Below are 19,112 nucleotides of genomic sequence, written 5' to 3'. Positions count from 1 at the left end.
TCTCTCTCTCTCTCTCTCTCTCTCTCTCTCTCTCTCTCTCTCTCTCTCTCTCTCTCTCTCTCTCTCTCTCTCTCTCTCTCCTCTCTCTCTCTCTCTCTCTCTCTCTCTCTCTCTCTCTCTCTCTCTCTCTCTCTCTCTCTCTCTCTCTCTCTCTCTCTCTCTCTCTCTCTCTCTCTCTCTCTCTCTCTCTCTCTCTCTCTCTCTCTCTCTCTGATTTGACAAGCTGAATCACTGGCGACAATAGCCGGCTAGATTCGCAACGAGACGGGTCAGTCCACAGCGCTGCAACTTTCACCTGCGACGTTTGAAAACAGTTTTGTTGCGAATCTCTGGTCTGAACGGGGCTTTAAACAGCCAGCCGGGGACAGTGTTTTCAACTAATTGATGGGGCTAATCTTAGTTTAATAAGCCACAGGGAACTAAACTAGCACCGTCTGTTTTACTTTCCTTATGCTTTTGTTATCTGCACTATCCTCGTTGCTGCTGTAACACTGAAAATGTCCCCACTGAGGGATCTTATCTTATTTTATCTTATCTTATTGAGTGGGTTGGTAAATGTTTTTTTTTTTTTAAAAAAAGCACCATGCACCATGATTAGCTAGCTAGCTACAGGTGATAAAATCTGCTAGAAACAGTGGTCATTGCAGCTACTGGTCAGCTGGCCCAGACGGCTGACTTCCATTTTGGGCTGGGGGATAGAGTTATTTAGTTGTGCGGCTCTTCTAGACCAGTGTTTCCCAAACTTCTTTTCTGTTGACTCACTTTTTTATAATGACAAACCATTGTGACCAAAGTCCCAATAAGCCTAACCTGTAAATTGTGAGAAGAGTGAATTTGTGCATTAATGAACATTGGTGAACAAGTTTTATTGCCTCTTCCCTGTATTATCTTCCTTGTATTATTCTTTTATATAAGCAGCCACTTGGAAGAGATATACATTTGATCTATCACAATTAAGTTCTATGCATGTTATTGAAAAATAGCCTATATACATGTTAAACATTTTATAAATGAGACCAAGTAATTACTTTAGTCAGCGTTAACAGGCTGTTATTTTTTCCCCCTCCCTTGGGTAAAACAAAAAACACATAAGCGAGATAAAAATACCATTCCCTCAGGCTTTTTTTTTCACTTACACCAGGCTCAAAGTTGTACTGCAGATATAAATCTGAAATAAAATACTATTTAAATTGTACACATTTATTTGACGACAGTCCTACTAGTATAGTCATTTTGCAGGGGTTGTGAGATTAAAAAATACTTTCCCACTGATTTACAGGCATCCCTTTCCATATATGCCTATTAGAAAAAGTATTTTTGGGCTCAATCACTTGATGGACCTGGAAGTTGTAATTCCATGGTATCGCCAATACACAAATTGGCTTCAAAGTCCAGCTCATTTCAAATCAATTCAAAATGTAAGTGCATATATTTGCCCCCATTATCATTATAAACAGCATGTGTGAGGATAGAAAGGTTAACAGGCGAAGCAACAGTAACGTAGGGCTTAGTGCACATTCAATTCTTGACAGTACAAAAGACAAATCTTTAACGACATGCATTCTTTACCTGTAACCTGGAAGGTGCATTTGCCTGCTCCGGCCTCATTGATGACATTACACGTGTACTCCCCCCAGCCATCGCGATTCAAGCTGCGTATGGTGTACTCCGTCTCGTCTCTCTGGGCGTCGAAGGCTCCGGCGTGGAGTAGCCGGTTTGACAAGAGCCACTCAAATCGCAGCACACGGGACGGGTGGGCTCGCAGCACCCTGCAGGTCATCACCACAGGCCTCCCCAAGCCCTGACGCATCTCCATGTAAACCGGCTCCACCGTCGGAGGGTCTGGGTGAGAGAAAGAAGTGCTCGGATGAGTTCAGCCAACATCTGATAGAGAAATAAAAGTGAGTCAAGGATGTCGGTGCAGTGGAAGTTCGAAAGAATAAGAAAAATAAGCTTTTTATGAAGAGGGCAAAGAAGAGAATAAGAGAGTGAGTGGGAGGAAGGTGCATTGACATCAACTGGAAGCTATTCAGGTGAGAGCCCTCTGGATCAGACTAGGTTTGCTCTGACCTCCAGACATGTTGACATAGAGAAAATATCTGGAAGACAGAAATGACAGTCAGAATAGTTAGGTAGGAGATGGAAAAATAGAATAAATAAGGACATGTTGTGAAAAGTGCGAAGGCAAAAGAAGGAAATGTTCTCGAAGCTCGCCGAAGACCTAAGGAGGATATAAGAACAAAAATACAAGCGTTTTGAATTACAAGCAACGTATATTCGAATCATGCACACACACAGAAAGAAAGGGAAATACATATTTTAGAGGGCAGTCTAATATTGCAACATGAATGGGAACGGTTTGTACAGATTGTAGCATATTGCAGGTAAACTTCAAACAATCTGTGATGCAAAGTCAATACACCTCAGCATTAAATGAAAAATGACGAGTGAACACAATTGTGAGCAGAGCAGGAAGATTAATTTTGCAAACAAACTAAAACAATGTTCGGAACAAAATCAGTCACACTTCACGGAAAAATTGGTAAAAGATGATGAAGTGCACCTCAACCTTTCAAAACGGAAAATGAATAACTTATTTAAGTATCTGACGGGCTTCACCTCACAGACACACGTAGACAACCTGGTGGTGAATGATTTAGCTAGGCGTCTCACGGCGAATGAGGGGCTGTATAGGACCTCGATGCAACTCACACTCTTCCTCAGCAATGTTTAATATACACACTTCTATATTTTATCTTATGTTAACTGTGAGTTAGGTTACGTACATGGTGACATAACGTGCGTGTTTGTGAGGACAAAATGAGTGTTAGTACTTGTGCGTGCAAAAGCTGACATGGTTATGAATAATTTCCCCAGCTTAAGCATCTTTGCTCTTGACATGCTCATACAGAAGCTCGACAAAAGTCACGGCGCGTCTTGAAAAACAACTGAATGCTGAGGAAAAAAGGCAGAATGACACAAAGCGCCTTAATTGCCTCAGATTAGCATATTTCCTGACAGAGTAAAGGGGAGGCGGGTAGCTACAACCAGGGCTGGGGATGTTACTTTTTAAAATGTAATCTGTTACAGATCACTGATTACCTGATTGAAACTGTAATCTGCAACATAATCTTCTACATTATTCACACACGGTCATATAATCTAATTACTGAGCCTTCCAAACTTGATAGGATATGCAATTAAATGAACAGTTTATTAAAATTGAGAGCATATAATTTGATAACACTATTAACGCCATTATCTACAACCTTAATCAGACATTTTTAAGATTCTAAAATCTTCCAAGACAAATCTTTTTAAGGAATCTAATAAATGCTCGCTTTTTACTTTTCTTTTTTTTCTGATTTCGGAGAGGCTAACATTTGTTGACCTCAGCCAAGCTTGTAGAGCATGGCAGATCCAATGCCAGGGAGGCACACTGGTAAATGTTGGGTGTAAAACAGTTGATTTGAGACTCTTTTAGGGATGCATTGGTACCAACTATGACATGCTAGCTAAAAAGACACTCAGAATTTAGGCAAAATTTTGGCGAGGGAAATAACTGCTTTGGCCATTTTCAAAGTGTTCCTTTGACCTTTGACCACAAGATACCTGAACTAAAATGGGTTCCCATGAGGAGTCCCTTCACAGATGTATCCACTTTATGTTTATCCCAGACAGTTTTGGCAAAACATATGCAGTGCAAATGTGCTTTAGCTTATTCTAAAATGGTACAGTTGAATATTTCAGCATATTTGGGTCCCTAAATTGCATAAGTTTGGTATGACTGGAAGATGAGGCTCTTGTGGATTTAATGAGCATGTAAGTGTTTGATGATCATGTGTGATGATTTTAGTTCCTAATGTAGCCATTTCCTTTAAATTGTATTAATGAAACTTAACAACCAAAAACAAGAGACATAGGGAATTGAGATGATGTCCTAGGTATATTGACAATAAAGGGGTTTCCGAGCAGTTTCCATCCAATCATCCAAACATGCAATTCTTGCAGAAATTTTCAAATGTCAAAAGTTTTTGATACCAAATCATGGAATGGATTTTTCTATAGTGCTGCTTGCAAAAGTATTCAAGCCCTCTCATTTTGGCATATACCTGTATAAAGGCTGGACTGGAAGTAGAGAGGTCAACACACATAGTGACCATGAACGTGAAAAGATGGTGGCTCTGAAAGAACAGTACAACTTTAATTGTTGGTCACACCCTATTTATCTGGCAGCTCTCCTGGTTACTGTGCAACATGGCTAGCCGCTCGAAAGGGACTGAAACCCTGCGACAGTAGGTTGTTCAGATGAAGGCCAAAGGGACGACCCTCTCAGCCATCAGAGAGAGGTTCGGAAAGACTGAACCCAGAGTGTGTAAAGGAGTCAGTTACATTTGGAGGAGGAGTGTCATGGTTTTAGGGAGGTTTTCTGCAGCAGGAGTTGGGCCTCTTGTACAGCTACTTGGCAGGGTGAATGCAAATGTTGATGTGAACCTCCTTCAGGAACATGCAATACATTCACTGCAATTGTCTCCCAATCAGCTGCAACTTTCATGCAAGGCAATGTTCCTGTCACACTGCAAAACTGGGTAAATTCCTTGAATCTAAGAATATTGAAACAATGAAATCGAGATCAAACGGGAGCAGTGTGAGAAACTAGTGATGGCCTGTGGGCGCAGATGTGCTGAAGTCATTCAAATCAAGAGCCTCTACACTAACTGTTCATTTTTTAATCCTATAGCCCGAAGAAAACATCCTTTAAATCTTCTCTTCTGACACAATGGTTACCGTTCTCTAATTTTGCTCTCTGTTTTTTTTTTTACGTAATAAAGGTTTTTGTTAAAGTGCCTTGGTTATTTAAAAAACATGCTGGTACAGCTACAGCTGATATTCTTTAAATTGTGAACAGTACATGTATATGGTATAAGGCTTGGACTGAAAAAAAAGGAAAACAAATTGGCTTTCATCCCGGCTAAACGAAACAGCAATCATTTCCTCCTTCAAATGAGCCTTGCCAGGGCTTTCACCCCAACCCGATGGTTTATCTCTGACTCCAAAGGAAGGGTCTGGATCTCTACTTATCACATTAAAATTGTAGGTTTGTGTGTGATGAATCACAGCCCAGCTCCACAGCCTCCCTGAGTGGCACTAGACCGAATTGCAGTAAGTGCATTTCCATTGACAGAGAGAGACAAATGAAGACTAGGTTTGGGTCTGCAGCAAATGAAAAAAAAAAAATCTCTTATATAACCCAAACATCCTTTAAACAAGGGCACATGCCTCATTCTCCCCCCTGTGCGGCTCCTGTAAAACAGCTGCCCAGCGAACATGAGTTGAAAGAAGCGAAAAAGGTCCTGTGTGATATTCCCCGAGCAGTGCTTGCCATGGTTAGTGTAGCAGTGAGGGCTCGGAGTTGCTGTAAGTCACAGGCTGAGGGAAAACCCTTTGCAGTGGCTGAGATGTAATCCATCATCAGTCACCGGTGGATACTTTGACAGTAATGTGGAGAAAAACAACATTTAGGAGCACAGAGGCCTCTTCCCCACGGTCTATATAGCTCGCCATCTACAGGGATGAGGACAGACCAAAGACACGGGTACACCTGGGAGCAATACGTATGTGTGTTTTTGAGCATGTGGAAAGCTTAGGTGAATTTGTGTGCATGTGTGCACCTGCATTTCTGAAACACCGCCTGACTGGTTTTCAATAAACTTCAACTTCAGTCAGAATGGATTTCATTTTTCTTCCATGTGCTTCGGGTGAGTGCATCAAGAGAACGACATGCAACTCCTGCGGGCAAGCCTGCGAGAGTAGATTGTACTGTACAGTCTGTGCATGTGGGACAGCATTCCTCCTATATGGTTAGATGTTCATTTGGTTTGTGTTGTTTTGCTTTCATCCTTTTCTCCCAAAAGCAACACAGTGTTTTCCCTTATGGCACAGCACTCAGACCTTTGATTTATGGAAAAGTACCACTGTTATTCAATACTACTTCAATAATACAATATGAAAATACTTAATCTAAAAGCCCTTTAATTCAAACCCTACTTCAATGAAACTTTGGAACTGTTATCCGTAAAATGTACATGAATATATTATAACAAACATACAGCAATTGAATATGTAATCACATTTGTATGTTTATGTTTCACATCAATTGAACAGTATCAAAGTGAAGTATCAAAAGTACTCAGTGAAGTGCAGAGTAATTGTAATTTATCATACATAGTACATAGCAGATCAAGAGCCATTCTGCTGCTGTGAAATAACACTGTCACTCAAGACGAGACTTTTAATGTGAAATTTCTGGAGGAGGTCTTGAGTATCATGGGTGGTAGCATAAAAAAAAGCTTTTGTCATATTTGTTTATACTGTCACTAGACCTCGACAGTACTACATGAGACATAAGGTGTGAAACAATCATGTTCCTGGCCGAGCCAAACCGTGCCATGAGGATTTGTGTTTCCATTACTAAATTTAGCGCACAAAATGGACCTCTCCAGAGTAGGGCCAAAGTGTGGCCGCCTCGCCACCAATCGTGGCACGGTGAATCAGTCACAATTAGGAGCACCAGGTGAAGGCAGAGAAACACAACATAAACTGTTTTTTTCTGTCTCATGTAGTGCTGTCATGATATTGTGACGATTACCGTATTTTCCGCACTATAAAGCGCACCTTCAATGAATGGCTTATTTTGAAACTTTTTTCATATATAAGGCGCACCGCATTATAAGGCACATAGAATAGACGCTACAGTCGAGGCTGGGGTTACGAGTTCGAGTTCGAGTTCGAGTTTGTCCTCCCACTGTAGCCATCTCGCTCTGTTCCCTCGGAAACTCTGTTTAGTCTTCTTTACTTGGCACAGGTCATCTTGTTGCTTCCTCCACTTCGGCACCATTGATTGGTTCATGTTAAACTCTCTGACTGCTGCTCTATTCCCGTGTTCTACTGCGTGACCAATGGCCTTGAGTTTAAACTCTGCGTCGTAAGCGTGTCTCTTAATAGGAGCCATTTTGGGCTCTTTACACAAACACACACATGGAAATGTGTGTGTTTGTGTAAAGACACACACATTTCGCGCAGTCGTATATCTCAACATGCACCGCGCGTTACTTCTTCTACGGGGGAAAATAGAGTTGGCGGCTGCTTACCGTAGTTGCGAGACCTTGGCTCAATATTGGTCCATATATAAGGCCTTATAGTGCGGAAAATACGGAACGTAAATATAACCAAAAACTTAATTTTACAAAAGCTACCGATTTCAGCTTTTAGTGTTAGGTAGAGCTTTTCAATTCCTTGACTTATATACTGTTGGGTAGTTTAGTCCAGTGGATCCTAACCTAGGGGTTGGTCCTCGTGTGGATCACTGGATAAATCTGGGGGTTACGTGAAATATCATATAATTCCACCTCAATGGGCCTCATACAAACAGTTCATCTGAGACGAGAGGAGAAATCCCCCTGTACTCGTATTTCTAAAATTGTGGTCAACTAAAAATTGACCCCGACTAAGCATTGCTTCTGAACACTTATTGGAAGGTGTCACACACCAAAAAGGATGAGAACCACATATTTAATGTTTAACGATGCATTGTATTTCATGTCTGTTTATAATAAAAAAGTACAAAAAATGTAAATACTCAAGTAAATTACTTAAATTTGTGCCTAAGTTGAGTAATTGAGTCAATATACTTTCTACCACTGCTGAACGACTAATGTGACATCCTTGCTTCTTGTTGTTACATTCATTTGTTTACTGTCTGTTGACACGTTAAAATAACATGTGACATGCCAGCGCTCCATTGAGAAATGTGTCACGTTTTTCATCCAGCAGCCGCACGTGGGAATATGAAAGACACAAAGGCCTCGTTTGTGTAGAATAGGAACAAGAACCTTTGTAGCACATGCTTCAATATCAAACCTTGACAGAGAAAATAACATTCATTAGGAAGCCAAACTGATAAATACAGAATATGAAATGATAACACTGTTTCAACTGATTTATAATGAATCCCTGTGTTGAATAATGTAGGGAAACGCTGCTCTGCATCAACGCGCCCTCCTTCCCTCACGCTACAGTCGCTGCAATCAGACAATGAACTTAAGCACCATCTGCATTACCATATTGTTATTAAAACTTAGGGGTAATTTATGAACTTAAATATACAATTAATGATAATCAATGTAGACTCTTCAGTGCAAGGAGAGGCTTGGTGATCCGTTAATAGGTTTAGTTCAGTCATTGACTGAAGTTATGAATTATTCTGTCGAAGCTGCGTGCAGGCTCCTGTTTACAAGATACACACTCGCTGACCTTTTCTTGTGTGGATTTGATGCGGCTGATCAATTCAATATTGTTCCATAAAAAAGGTTATTAAAATTTCATCCCTGAATGCGGTGTGTGAGCCCTGCTGTAATGCAAAAGATTAATTTGCTGGCGTTAGGCTAATGTGAATCGCTCTAATATGATTCACATTAGAGTGGGCCTCAGGGGCCAGCATTGCAGGCCTTCTTGATGCAGAAAGGAGAATTAATTAAAAACAATAATCGTGTAATTCTGCTCATTACTTTTGCCCAGACAGTAGCTCTTTATCCTGGTGTGTCTTTTTGATGTACGTCAGATAGGGAGTCACTCCCTCAGTGGTGCAATCACGCGCTTGCATCAGGCAGGTGTCATGGACGATGTGAGGAGGAACAGAAGGGAAGCCTGGATAAAAGAAACCTGTGCATCTGGGCTGAAGTAGGGCTTGATAACTCTCACTCTGACAGACACTGGTATCTAGGACAGGAGACCACTCTATTTCTCCTTCTTCCCTCTATTTCTCCCTGTTTCTTCACTCCCTCTCTCAAGCCCCTAGACCATGCCAAGTCACTTTGACTAAGAACATTAGGGTGTCACAGCTTGGGATTTGGCGTTTGCGATTCTATTAGAGCGACTCTGAAGGCAAACGTCTTCCATTCCCTCTACCTCTCCTCCCGGCGTTGCCTCCGCCAGCCAACAGATGCAGGTTTTTACATATCAAAGCTGTTGACTTGCCAGTCGTTCCTTCACGCCTCTAATGCTCTTTGCTTCAGAGGACTGTACCTCGGTCCCTTGATCAAGTTACTAAACGCGGCTTTGCACATGGCTCACCACCAAAGACGGGGAGTGGGGCTCACGCTGGGACCTGGAAGTACAGGCGAGAAAAAAAGCATCTCAGAGGGATTGGCTTGTGCTTACACATGAAGAGACAGGCCAAGAGAAAGAAAGGATGGGGCATACCGACAGGCATACAGAGCAAACAACAAAGGCAGGGCCGGATTGTGTTAATAAAGTAAATTCTCAAGCTGAGGAAAACGGGCAAAGGTCTATGTATTTGGCAAATGCAACAGAGCCAACAGTTGATGTGTACACATGGTGGACACATTTCCCCGATCCACTCGAATTGTGTCAAAGCAATCCAACAACTCAAGAACGGATTGTTTGTGCTTTTTCAAACCCGCGCTTTGATGCCTACTATTAATAAGTAACAATATTCTGACGAGGACTAGAGCCAGCTCTGAAGTGAGAATGTGGCAGAATGATTGATTTATCAACACCAAAGCCCTAAAAACTCCCTTCATTATGTGTTCTGCTTTGAAGATGGCGAACAGATGAAAGTGCCGACGCCGTGCGGCATCAAGAACTGTAGTGCAAGAGAGGTGCTTTATTGAAATAATACCACATAATAAGAAATAATTGCATTCTCCGAAACAATTGTGTTGAAAGAGACAGGACTATTAAGAGTGAATGGATGTGCTTCACTGTTTGTGTGTCATCCTATGATGCAACCGTATGCGAAGGCTAATCTACCTGAGAATAGATATAATGGAATGTGTCTTTTACACGAGGCTCTGGAGACTCAGACTCCCCCGCCTCGCCTCTTGAGCCATGTCTTTTCTCCCTCTAAGTACCACTAACAACCGTCATCCCTGTAAGTGACCCCTGTTCACGGTCCCCGAGACAGTGTGTGATAGTAGGTGACCTTCACTGGTTGGGTTTCAGAGGAGAATCATCTTGCCCGAGAGCGTCCATGACATTGACCTCCACTCTACTGTAACATGGGCTCATTCAAAGGAAAGCAGACCTGTGTGGGAGTTCGGCCTTTGCTTCATGGTTTGTTGTCCAGCTTTTACTATATCATGTTGAATTGAACTGAGCCATGAAAGTATGCGATGAATATTGTGCTTTTGAATTTTAGTATTCAGTGTACATCCGACGGATAGTTAAGCCGCCGGAATTTATAGTCTGAAGGTCCTTTTCCTCCTCTGCTCCTTTGAGACCATCTGTTATACCAGACAATGGGGCAGCTTGTGATTCAATATACCGTACTGTGCTATTTTACATACTCATTCTTGTTATTCTTTTTTGTAACACCTTGTCTCTGTTCTCAGTTTTATGATCACTCTTGATCTAGTCTCGCGTAGCCAGACCTGTCTCCGCTAGTTAACATTCTGTCCAATAAGCCAGACTACTCTTGATCAAATTTGACCTTTTTTTTCAGACTGAGTACTTCGTAGGGGACATTTAGCCTCCCCTCCTCCTCTACACCTGTTCTTTAACACCAGATGTCCACTGGATGTGGTTAAGTCACATCCCAGTTGCACCAAGGCTCCGTCAGATTTACAATAATCCAATATTAATTGATTTGGTCGCTTGCCGCCATTTTTGTGTCCACCAAGCCCTGAATACACATTTGCAGCTCATTTAATTTCTGTAACACAGCACAGCTACTGTATTTCATGAATAGTGCATGTAAGCATATCAAGGAAAGCTCTAGCATTCCTTCTACTTCAGAACAGACTTTGCAACGGAAGCCGAATCAGAATTGACCATACGATCTTATTTTGTCTTTTTCATTTCTTTTGACATCATTTTGACTCTCTATTTTGGGTTGTATGCATGTGATGTTGCTGCAAATAGAGGGAAAAATATACATATATTTTCACAAGTGTGGTGTAGTTGTAGCTATTGTCCAAAAAGCTTGAGGACAATTTATTTGCTTCTTCCCTGCTGTAATTGTGCTGCCGTGAGAAAAAAAAAAATGGTACCCAGAATACATTATTGTGCTCCTGCTGCTTTCCAAATGGTAGGCAAGATCACTGTGTCCTACTGCTTCATATGGCAGTAAACTGCTCTCTCTGCTGAGAGAGAGCAAAGGGGAAAGCAGTATCATCCGTTATTTGAGTCCTTTTAAACAACTAAGGCAGATTTATGTTAGTATTCCATGTGAGCGACTGTACAGGTGGTAGATATTTTGAAGGTCCCATATAATGCTCATTTTCAGGTTGAAACTCATATTTTGGGGGTTTCTTTAAGTTGTTTACATGCTTTCATGTTGAAAAAAACATTATTTTTCTCATATTGTCTGTCTGAATATCTCTTTATTCACCCTCTGTCTGAAACGCTCCAATTTCAATTTCATTAAGCCGCCCTCCTGAAAAAAGCCCAGTCTGCTCTGATTGGTCAGTGTTTATGGGTATTCTGCATCTCCGCTCTCTGTGTCTCAGCACCGTCATTGCAGCCGTGGACTGACAGCACTTTCTACCAGTACATAGTAGAGTTATGACATCACAACCATACAGATTTCTCATTTTGGCACAGTTTCTGAATACGGGCTGTGTGCGTTTCTCTGTGGAATGAGCGTTTTGATACTTTCAAAGTATTGATATACTGTAGCACCTCGATCTTCGTAATAAAAAACATAGGAAATGAAAATCTCACTCTTTACAGTATGGGACATGGAGAAATGTTCAACATGAAGATGCAGTGTGAACATACAGCAGCATGTAAGATCGTAAAAACCATTAACCAAACCCTTTGCATAAGGCAGCCGATCCACAGGGTGTTGCTAATTAATAAAGGGCATCTTAGCATCAAAATCCATTGTTTACTTTTTGGTGTCAGCATTGGTGCGTAGCAAAGCCACTAACCTTTGATATGGGCTGTCATCGCTGCATAATCATAATGAATCCAGCCAAAAATGTAACAGTCTTCTTCAAAGCACACAAAACTTCATTAATACTCTTAACACAGCACAGCGGGTAACAACTGAGCTGAAACGTGAATGCCATAGCAAAGAGTACCATAAAACTCTCAGGGGGGAAAAAAGGGGCAGAATTATGCGCTAATTCCTGTCTGCAAGAACATAAGGAGGCTGCTCTTGTCCCTTTTTCAATCAAAATATTGGTTGTGGGTGTGTCAAGTTCATCTTTAATCAAAGCCCTATTTGAGCTCAGGCCATAATTCTGTTTTATTGTTTTAACATTTTCCCGCAGTTTAAAGTTTGGCAAGTCCAATGCGGGAGGACATTTAAAACATGGCAGTCAGCATAGTGCATGTTAAATGCCGTTCACATCAGAGTGACATACTGCTGCACAGGTTCTTTCTAGATTAGGGTTAGCTGAGATGGAAGAATGTATGGATTAACTAAGTAGGCCACGAGGAAAACAATGGGACTATGAGACTCAGTTTTTCTATTTCCTATAATCATTTGCCAAAGAATGGTAGCGCCCTACATGGATCACTATAATTTCCTTCCTATCCATCTTCTGTTCTTTTTTTCTCGGGGAAGAGAAACATCCCCAGCTCTTGAATGAGTGAAAACGCTTTAAATCCCTGACGTTCATTGGAAATATGGCATTCAAATCTCCATAAATGAATACAAAATGAATACTAGTGGGAATAAATTAGCCACTCGCTAATTAGCCGCTAAGCCATCTTTGAATGTGACATCTTAAGACGGGAAGGGGTTTCACAATGAGCGACAGTAGCGGGGGGGTATAAGGCCCGGGGACATGGCACACAGTCTTTGGGACTTCACACACGCACACACACACACACACACACACACACACACACACACACACACACACACACACACACACACACACACACACACACACACACACACACACACACACACACACACACACACACACACACACACACACACACACACACACACACACACACACACAGCCTAATAAGTGTGGACACCAACCAACTGGAGAGCTTTATGCCTCTGTAAACATTAGTTCTGCACAGTTCACACTCGGCAGATAAAGTCCTCCCCTCGGTGTAAGAGGTGGAGTCAGGACTGTTTCCTACTGAGAGCACCGGGGGACTGGACTAATTGTACAGCCTTCAGAAGGAAATTGGATGGGCGTGGAAGGAAAGAAATGGAGGCATGTTCAAATTTGGTCACACTGGACCAGAACACAAAAATTAATTACACTGCGTACACAGAATATACATCAGAGATAATTGACGTAACATGCTTAAATAAACACATACTGTATCACTGCCACAGGTTATACCACCACACTGCAACATGCATATAAACACACATACATATACATATATATAAACACAGATAAAAGTATACAATTCTACTTACATTGTACGATCAGCTCCACCACGGCCTCCCTGGGCTTTACGTTGAACCCATTATACTGGCTGGTCTGGCAGCGGTACGAGCCCGTCATCTCCCTGGACACGTTAACAATACGCAGCACACCGTCGTAGCTCTCCATCTGCATGCTGCCGTCCGGCATGGGCGCCTCCTTATCGGCTCGCGACCACAGAATGATGGGCTTGGGCTTCCCTGAAACAAGGCACTCCAGCTCCACTGTGTCACCCTCACGGGCCACCAGAGGGGACTTGCCCCGGGGGACTGTCAGGTTGGGGGGAACTAAGAAAGAGAAAAACAGAGGAGGGACTGATATGGGGCTCTAGAAAGTCAGCGGGCGGGGTAAGAGGAAATGGTCGACTGGGGAGAGAAGTGGCGTGGGAGGTATGGGGGGGAGGGGGAGCGAATGAGCATCCAGGTTGCAATGCAATGAATCTCAACCACATACACAGCTTGTATGGAAGGACCATGCGGATATTAGCAGCGGCAATGGCTAACGACTGGGACTGGACAATCCGAGCATGTACCTTATGTAAAACCATCATGGAGGGCAGCAGTGAAGAAGTTAAATGCAATCAAGCAATGGCAAACAATGGACAATGCAATGAAGAGCCGACAAGCAAATGCTCTTTGTGACCATGGAAGTCAAAGAAAACGGTCACTTATAATGCTTTTGACCAAGAAACAAGAAATCAAAATTCCCCTTTGTGCACCACTTTTTGTTTTTCAACAGCATCTGAAGAACTGTGAACAAATTAGTCAGATAATAGACACACAAGGAAATAAAGTCACTGGACTTTATCGCTACAAAAAAGAAGAGGGGACTATTTCACTGAATTAAAACTAATTAACATGTGATGTCTGGTTTAATCCGTAATCGTGGCCAGACTCAGTTACGGATTAATTCAGAGACATATAATGTTAATTATTTTCTCCTTTGGACAGAGCTAGTCTACCTGTTTCTGCTGGTATTGTATTCACCTTGTGAGTCTGATGCAGTCACTTTTACAGGTGTGCAATTGAGGTCAAAATGAAGGACGAGTTCAAGATGGGTGTGGTCCGAGATAGGTGCAGTCATCATTACAGGTGTGATGGGATCAAAATGAAGGCTGAGATGCCTGCGCCTACACTTTACGTTTGTACGTTTGAACCTGGCAGCCTAACTTTGTCTTTAGCATCAATAGATCAATAGAATAGAAATGTATGACCCTCGCCGTTGCATTGATACAAGTGGAACCCCGTACACACTTACTGTGTGTAAATGCATAAGTTGTAGAAGCAATGACGAGGTTCGACCAATAAGTGACATTCAGCACTGTAAACAAAGTACTACCAGCAGAGCAGGAACTGTTTTCACACAAGGAACTGTGGAAAATTAATGAATTTAGTTCCTGTCCTTCAGGTCAAAATGGAAAATGGAAAATAGGCTATACGTCGCTGAATAAGAAGCTAATATTACCCACCTTATAATTTCACTAGAAACGCATTCAATCTACTCTACATCTGCCTAAGCAACACTTTGCCCTTCTAAGATATCATCATCATCATCATCATCTTCGCCAGCATCGCCATTACAATCATCAGCATGACAGTATTATTATCATCCTTGTCAGATTTTCCTCATAATGTTCATCATCACATCACAATCTCATCCCAATACTATTTTCAGGATTGATTCCACCATTACAGCATTCATAATTCTTATCGCCATCAACCATCACTCTCTGCTGCCTTTCACTTCAGTGCCCTCTTCCTCGTGCGGCTATTCAATCTCAGCACAGCGTCACATAATTCAGAGCATTTACAACAGAACACTCCCAAAGGTGATATAGCAGTATTGCTGTCCGTGTAACAAAATATGACCCAATAAATAATTTTGCCTTTGGTTAACGGACACTTTAGAGCCTTGGCTGAAAGTGAACAATGAATAATAAAAGAAGCGCAAAGTGCCAAATTGCAGGGCACATTTGCAGGTTTCCTTGAATATGTGTGTGTGCGTGTGTGTGTGTGTGTGTGTGTGTGTGTGTGTGTGTGTGTGTGTGTGTGTTTGTGTGTGCTATAAGTTTGGAAAGCAGGGAAACAGGTTGGATCATGCAGTCTGGTTCCTCATCAAGTATACTGGCCAAGTAAATTTGTTTAATTAGCAAACCTGGCAAATTGCACCGGCTCCTAGAGTGGTGTGTATGTGTGTGTGTGTGTGTGTGTGTGTGTGTGTCCAAATCATCAGCAGACTCCAAGACTATTTTGCCATTTAGCACTGTTCCCAAAAATAGTTTACAGCCAGTGAGTCGAGGATTGAAAATCTTCTCGGCAATGATGAAACCGTGTCATGCTTCCCTGATGACTTTCGAATCACTGTCATTCTGCCCAAACAATGCTGCAGCTGTAATGAAGTCAAGCCACAATGAAGTTTCATAGTGATGAAATCACCGGCAACCTCCAGAAAACGGAACAGAGTCCTGTGCCATTTGACTTCTGCAACTGTCAGTTATTTCCTATGTCCTTAAGGTGAGTCTGAAAGCCGGACATGTGATTCAAGTCTTTTGGTCCTAGTCTCAAATAAATCACGGGTCATTTTGTGTTCCACATGTCAAGTCAAGTCACTTACCTTTAGTATCCGGTCTTTATTAGTTCCTGTTTGATGATACTATTGGCCAATTTATCTAACCTGTTTAAAAAGTATGAAATAAATTGAATTTGTTCTATAATTATTGATATTCAGTTAATATTAATTAAGGTTAATAAAAGCTTATTTTTTATTTCTTCTCAATCAAAAACGTACCCCCTCCCCATCGCTTTCAAACAGTGACATATTGACACACTATAACATGATAAAACAAAAAACTTCAGCTTTTTTATTTAAAAATTTTCTTCTTAATCAAAATGCAAATGTTTTTCTTTGGCGACTGGGTTAATAAGTGATATACTGTAAATTGTCATCAGGCTAACATTAGCTAGCTACGTAGTTGTGAGGGAGCATAAGCGTAAGCTACCATCAGCCCTCACAGACAATTGGGCACTTCACACACTTGTAATGTTAACACTGACAACCTTGAACATTTTTAATATTTAAACTGAAAACATAAATGAACAGAGATGCGTCATTTGAGTCATCATATCTCAAGTCAAGTCTCAAGTCTTTAACACTCAAGTCCAAGTCAAGTCTAAAGTCTTTCATTTGCTGTCAGGTCAAGTTTCATGTCATCAAGACAGTGACCTGAGTCACTTCATGTCCAAGTCACCAAGTCTCAAGTCAACATGTCTTTCAAGTAACAACGGCACGTAAAACTGGATGTGAACTGCAGAAAAATTAAACTAGAAGATACAAGAAGCCAAACATGCAGCCCTGATTCTCGAGTTATGCTAAACCCCATCTTCAGTTCACAAAATAAAATATCTCGTACCTCAAAACCTTATCTGAAAAACCTGAGGGAGTGTCATTTGAAAGTTGTAGTTTTATAATCCGTGATTTCCCATACATGATCAGATATCACTGTGCGGTAGGAAAGTAGGCAATAGAAGAAGAAGGCTATCAATCAAATGGTATATACAGTATTTTCTATATAATTCTATTCGATTGTGATGTTGAAAATCATTAGCCAGACTGTGTTACAAAATGATTCACGTCATTTGGGCGATGCTCTACGCTCTAATCCCTGCACGTTATGTTCATTTTGCACTGAAGTTATTAATAAAATGAGAGAATACTCAGTGCTCTTCAATTCATTTCAAGTATTTCATTCACACAAGAGTATAGAGAAATAGGCTTTACTGTGTGGTTGTTTCATATAGCCTATGTATTTATCGAATTACCAGAAAAGTGCAGCATCAGCGAGCTGCAAACTTTCTCTGTCTGTTGTTTAGTGTTGGGCAGGTAGTGCAGAGAGGGTTTATCAAAGCGTTTTCACTAAACTAGCTGCCTGCTGCCTCTGTAAACAATGCAAAGAGCAGTGAGTTTGAACCATTTGAGTCCAACTGTAAACCCCCCAAAATAGGCGAAAGATGCTTAAATGATAATGAGTGATAATTAGTTGTGATTAAATATGTACAAGGGATAGCCTTCCATGTACATGTAGTCATTTGATCCATGGTTAATATAAGAATATCGATCATAGCAGCATTAAACCAATTCCACTGTATATGGGAAATATAGGTAATTATGCCCTTCAGCCATTGTGGACCACACGTAAATCTGCTTTCAGCTGGTTAAACATTTTAATATACAGTGCCTTTCCAGTTAAGTGCACCATTAACATATTGGTGTCATTAGCATGGCATAATGAACACTGGTCATTCACAGATGTCTTGGCAATGCTGTTTGGCATCAAAGGAGAAGCAAAAATGATCTTCACGAAGACAATGAGAGCAGACACTCATTTCACTCGACATTTGCTGATTGGTATTCACAGTCAGTCTCCACTGAGGCAGCCAGGTGTCAAGAGCTGACATATTTTTTTCCGCAGCATATTTTCTACACTTTTCTGGACATTTCCTTGGCCCCAAACAGTGAAATGGTGAATTGACAGCAGCGGAATAGGAGGGGAGCAGCAAGCATCCATTAGTGAGTGGAGGAGAGGTGTATTTACAGAGTTGCCATCATTACACATGGCCTCTCCACAGCTCAGATTAGGCAGGCAATTACAGTTGTCTGCCTATTGGGTTTGGCAGCACAAATACTGGCCATCAGCTGCCATTGTCTCTCTCCGCACCATCATGGAAACGCAAACAGGCATACATGAACACAGACAATCGCTCATTTCTCTCCCTCCCTCTTGCTCACTCTTTACCTTACTCTTTCGTAGTGTACACCCTGCCTCTGTGTGTGAGACTGACCACTGAGACGCTCAGTGTGTGGCAGAGAGCCTGCTACTGGTCTTCACTGTGCTCTCATTGTTCCAAAGCCATCCAAATGCCAATGATGCCTGCAGGGCATGCGCGCTGTGTGCGTATGCTTGTATAGTGTGAGCTAACGTGGGTTTTATGTCTGTGTGTGTGTATAGCCTAGTGTTTCTCTTCTCGCCCACGGGTGATACCATGCTGTGATCCTGCCTCACTTCCTCAATGGGATGCTTCTTGTTGTCTGAAAACACTGTGCCTAAGTGTGTGTGTGTGTGCTTGTGTACTTTGTGGGGCTAAATTGGGACTGGACCTCCTTGTTTGGCCTCACTCGTGCTGCACATCTCTAGGGCCTCAGCTGGAATGAGCCTCCAAGTGTAGAGACTGATCGCCGGAGCCTGCAGGATCCAGCAGCTCCACAGCAGAAACAGCCCAATGTGAGCTGACTGCAAAACCTGAAAAATGTCTGGCACGTTGCATTTTCTTACACCAACGGGAGCCAGAGTGGTGCAAAAAGATGTCTTCTAGAATAAACAACATTCCCGTTGCCCCCTTTTTCGTGTAAGTGCGGGGACATCACTCCCCATCACCATGGCAACATAGTGCTCTCTACAACTGCAAGTCCAGTAGAGTGTGTGTCTGTATGTGTGAGGGTTTATGTTTAGACAGCTTGAGGCCAATGAGTTGGTCACAATTTGACAGGACTTTCTGCTCCTCTGAGTTCTGGACCTCAGGGGACAGAGAGAGGAGTCCCAAAGGTCCCCTGAAGATATGTTTGTGAATCTGTGTGTAAGGGAGAGCTGCATCTATACCCCGAGTTGCTGAAGTGTGTAATATTCACAGATGT

General features: G+C 41.9%; 1 protein-coding gene across 1 annotated transcript in view; it reads right to left on the bottom strand.

Annotated features, from left to right (window-relative positions):
• LOC310962270 (MAM domain-containing glycosylphosphatidylinositol anchor protein 2) overlaps positions 1-19,112 on the bottom strand; it is a gene marked incomplete at its 3' end in the record, with an annotated part of 180,361 nt that overhangs the window by 38,841 nt on the left and 122,408 nt on the right. The window contains exons 9-10 of the mRNA XM_083934673.1: positions 13,418-13,738; positions 1,570-1,842 (exon numbers count right to left, since the gene is read on the bottom strand). Of these exons, the coding sequence (XP_083790799.1) occupies positions 1,570-1,842; positions 13,418-13,738 (594 nt within the window). The remainder of the gene's footprint in view (positions 1-1,569; positions 1,843-13,417; positions 13,739-19,112) is intronic.

This window comes from Echiichthys vipera, assembly GCF_963691815.1.
Source record: "Echiichthys vipera genome assembly, chromosome: 19".
NCBI classification, from domain to species: Eukaryota; Metazoa; Chordata; class Actinopteri; order Perciformes; family Trachinidae; genus Echiichthys; species Echiichthys vipera.
The sequence above is the reverse complement of the archived record's forward strand: the minus strand, read 5'-3'. Positions and strand labels throughout refer to the sequence as shown.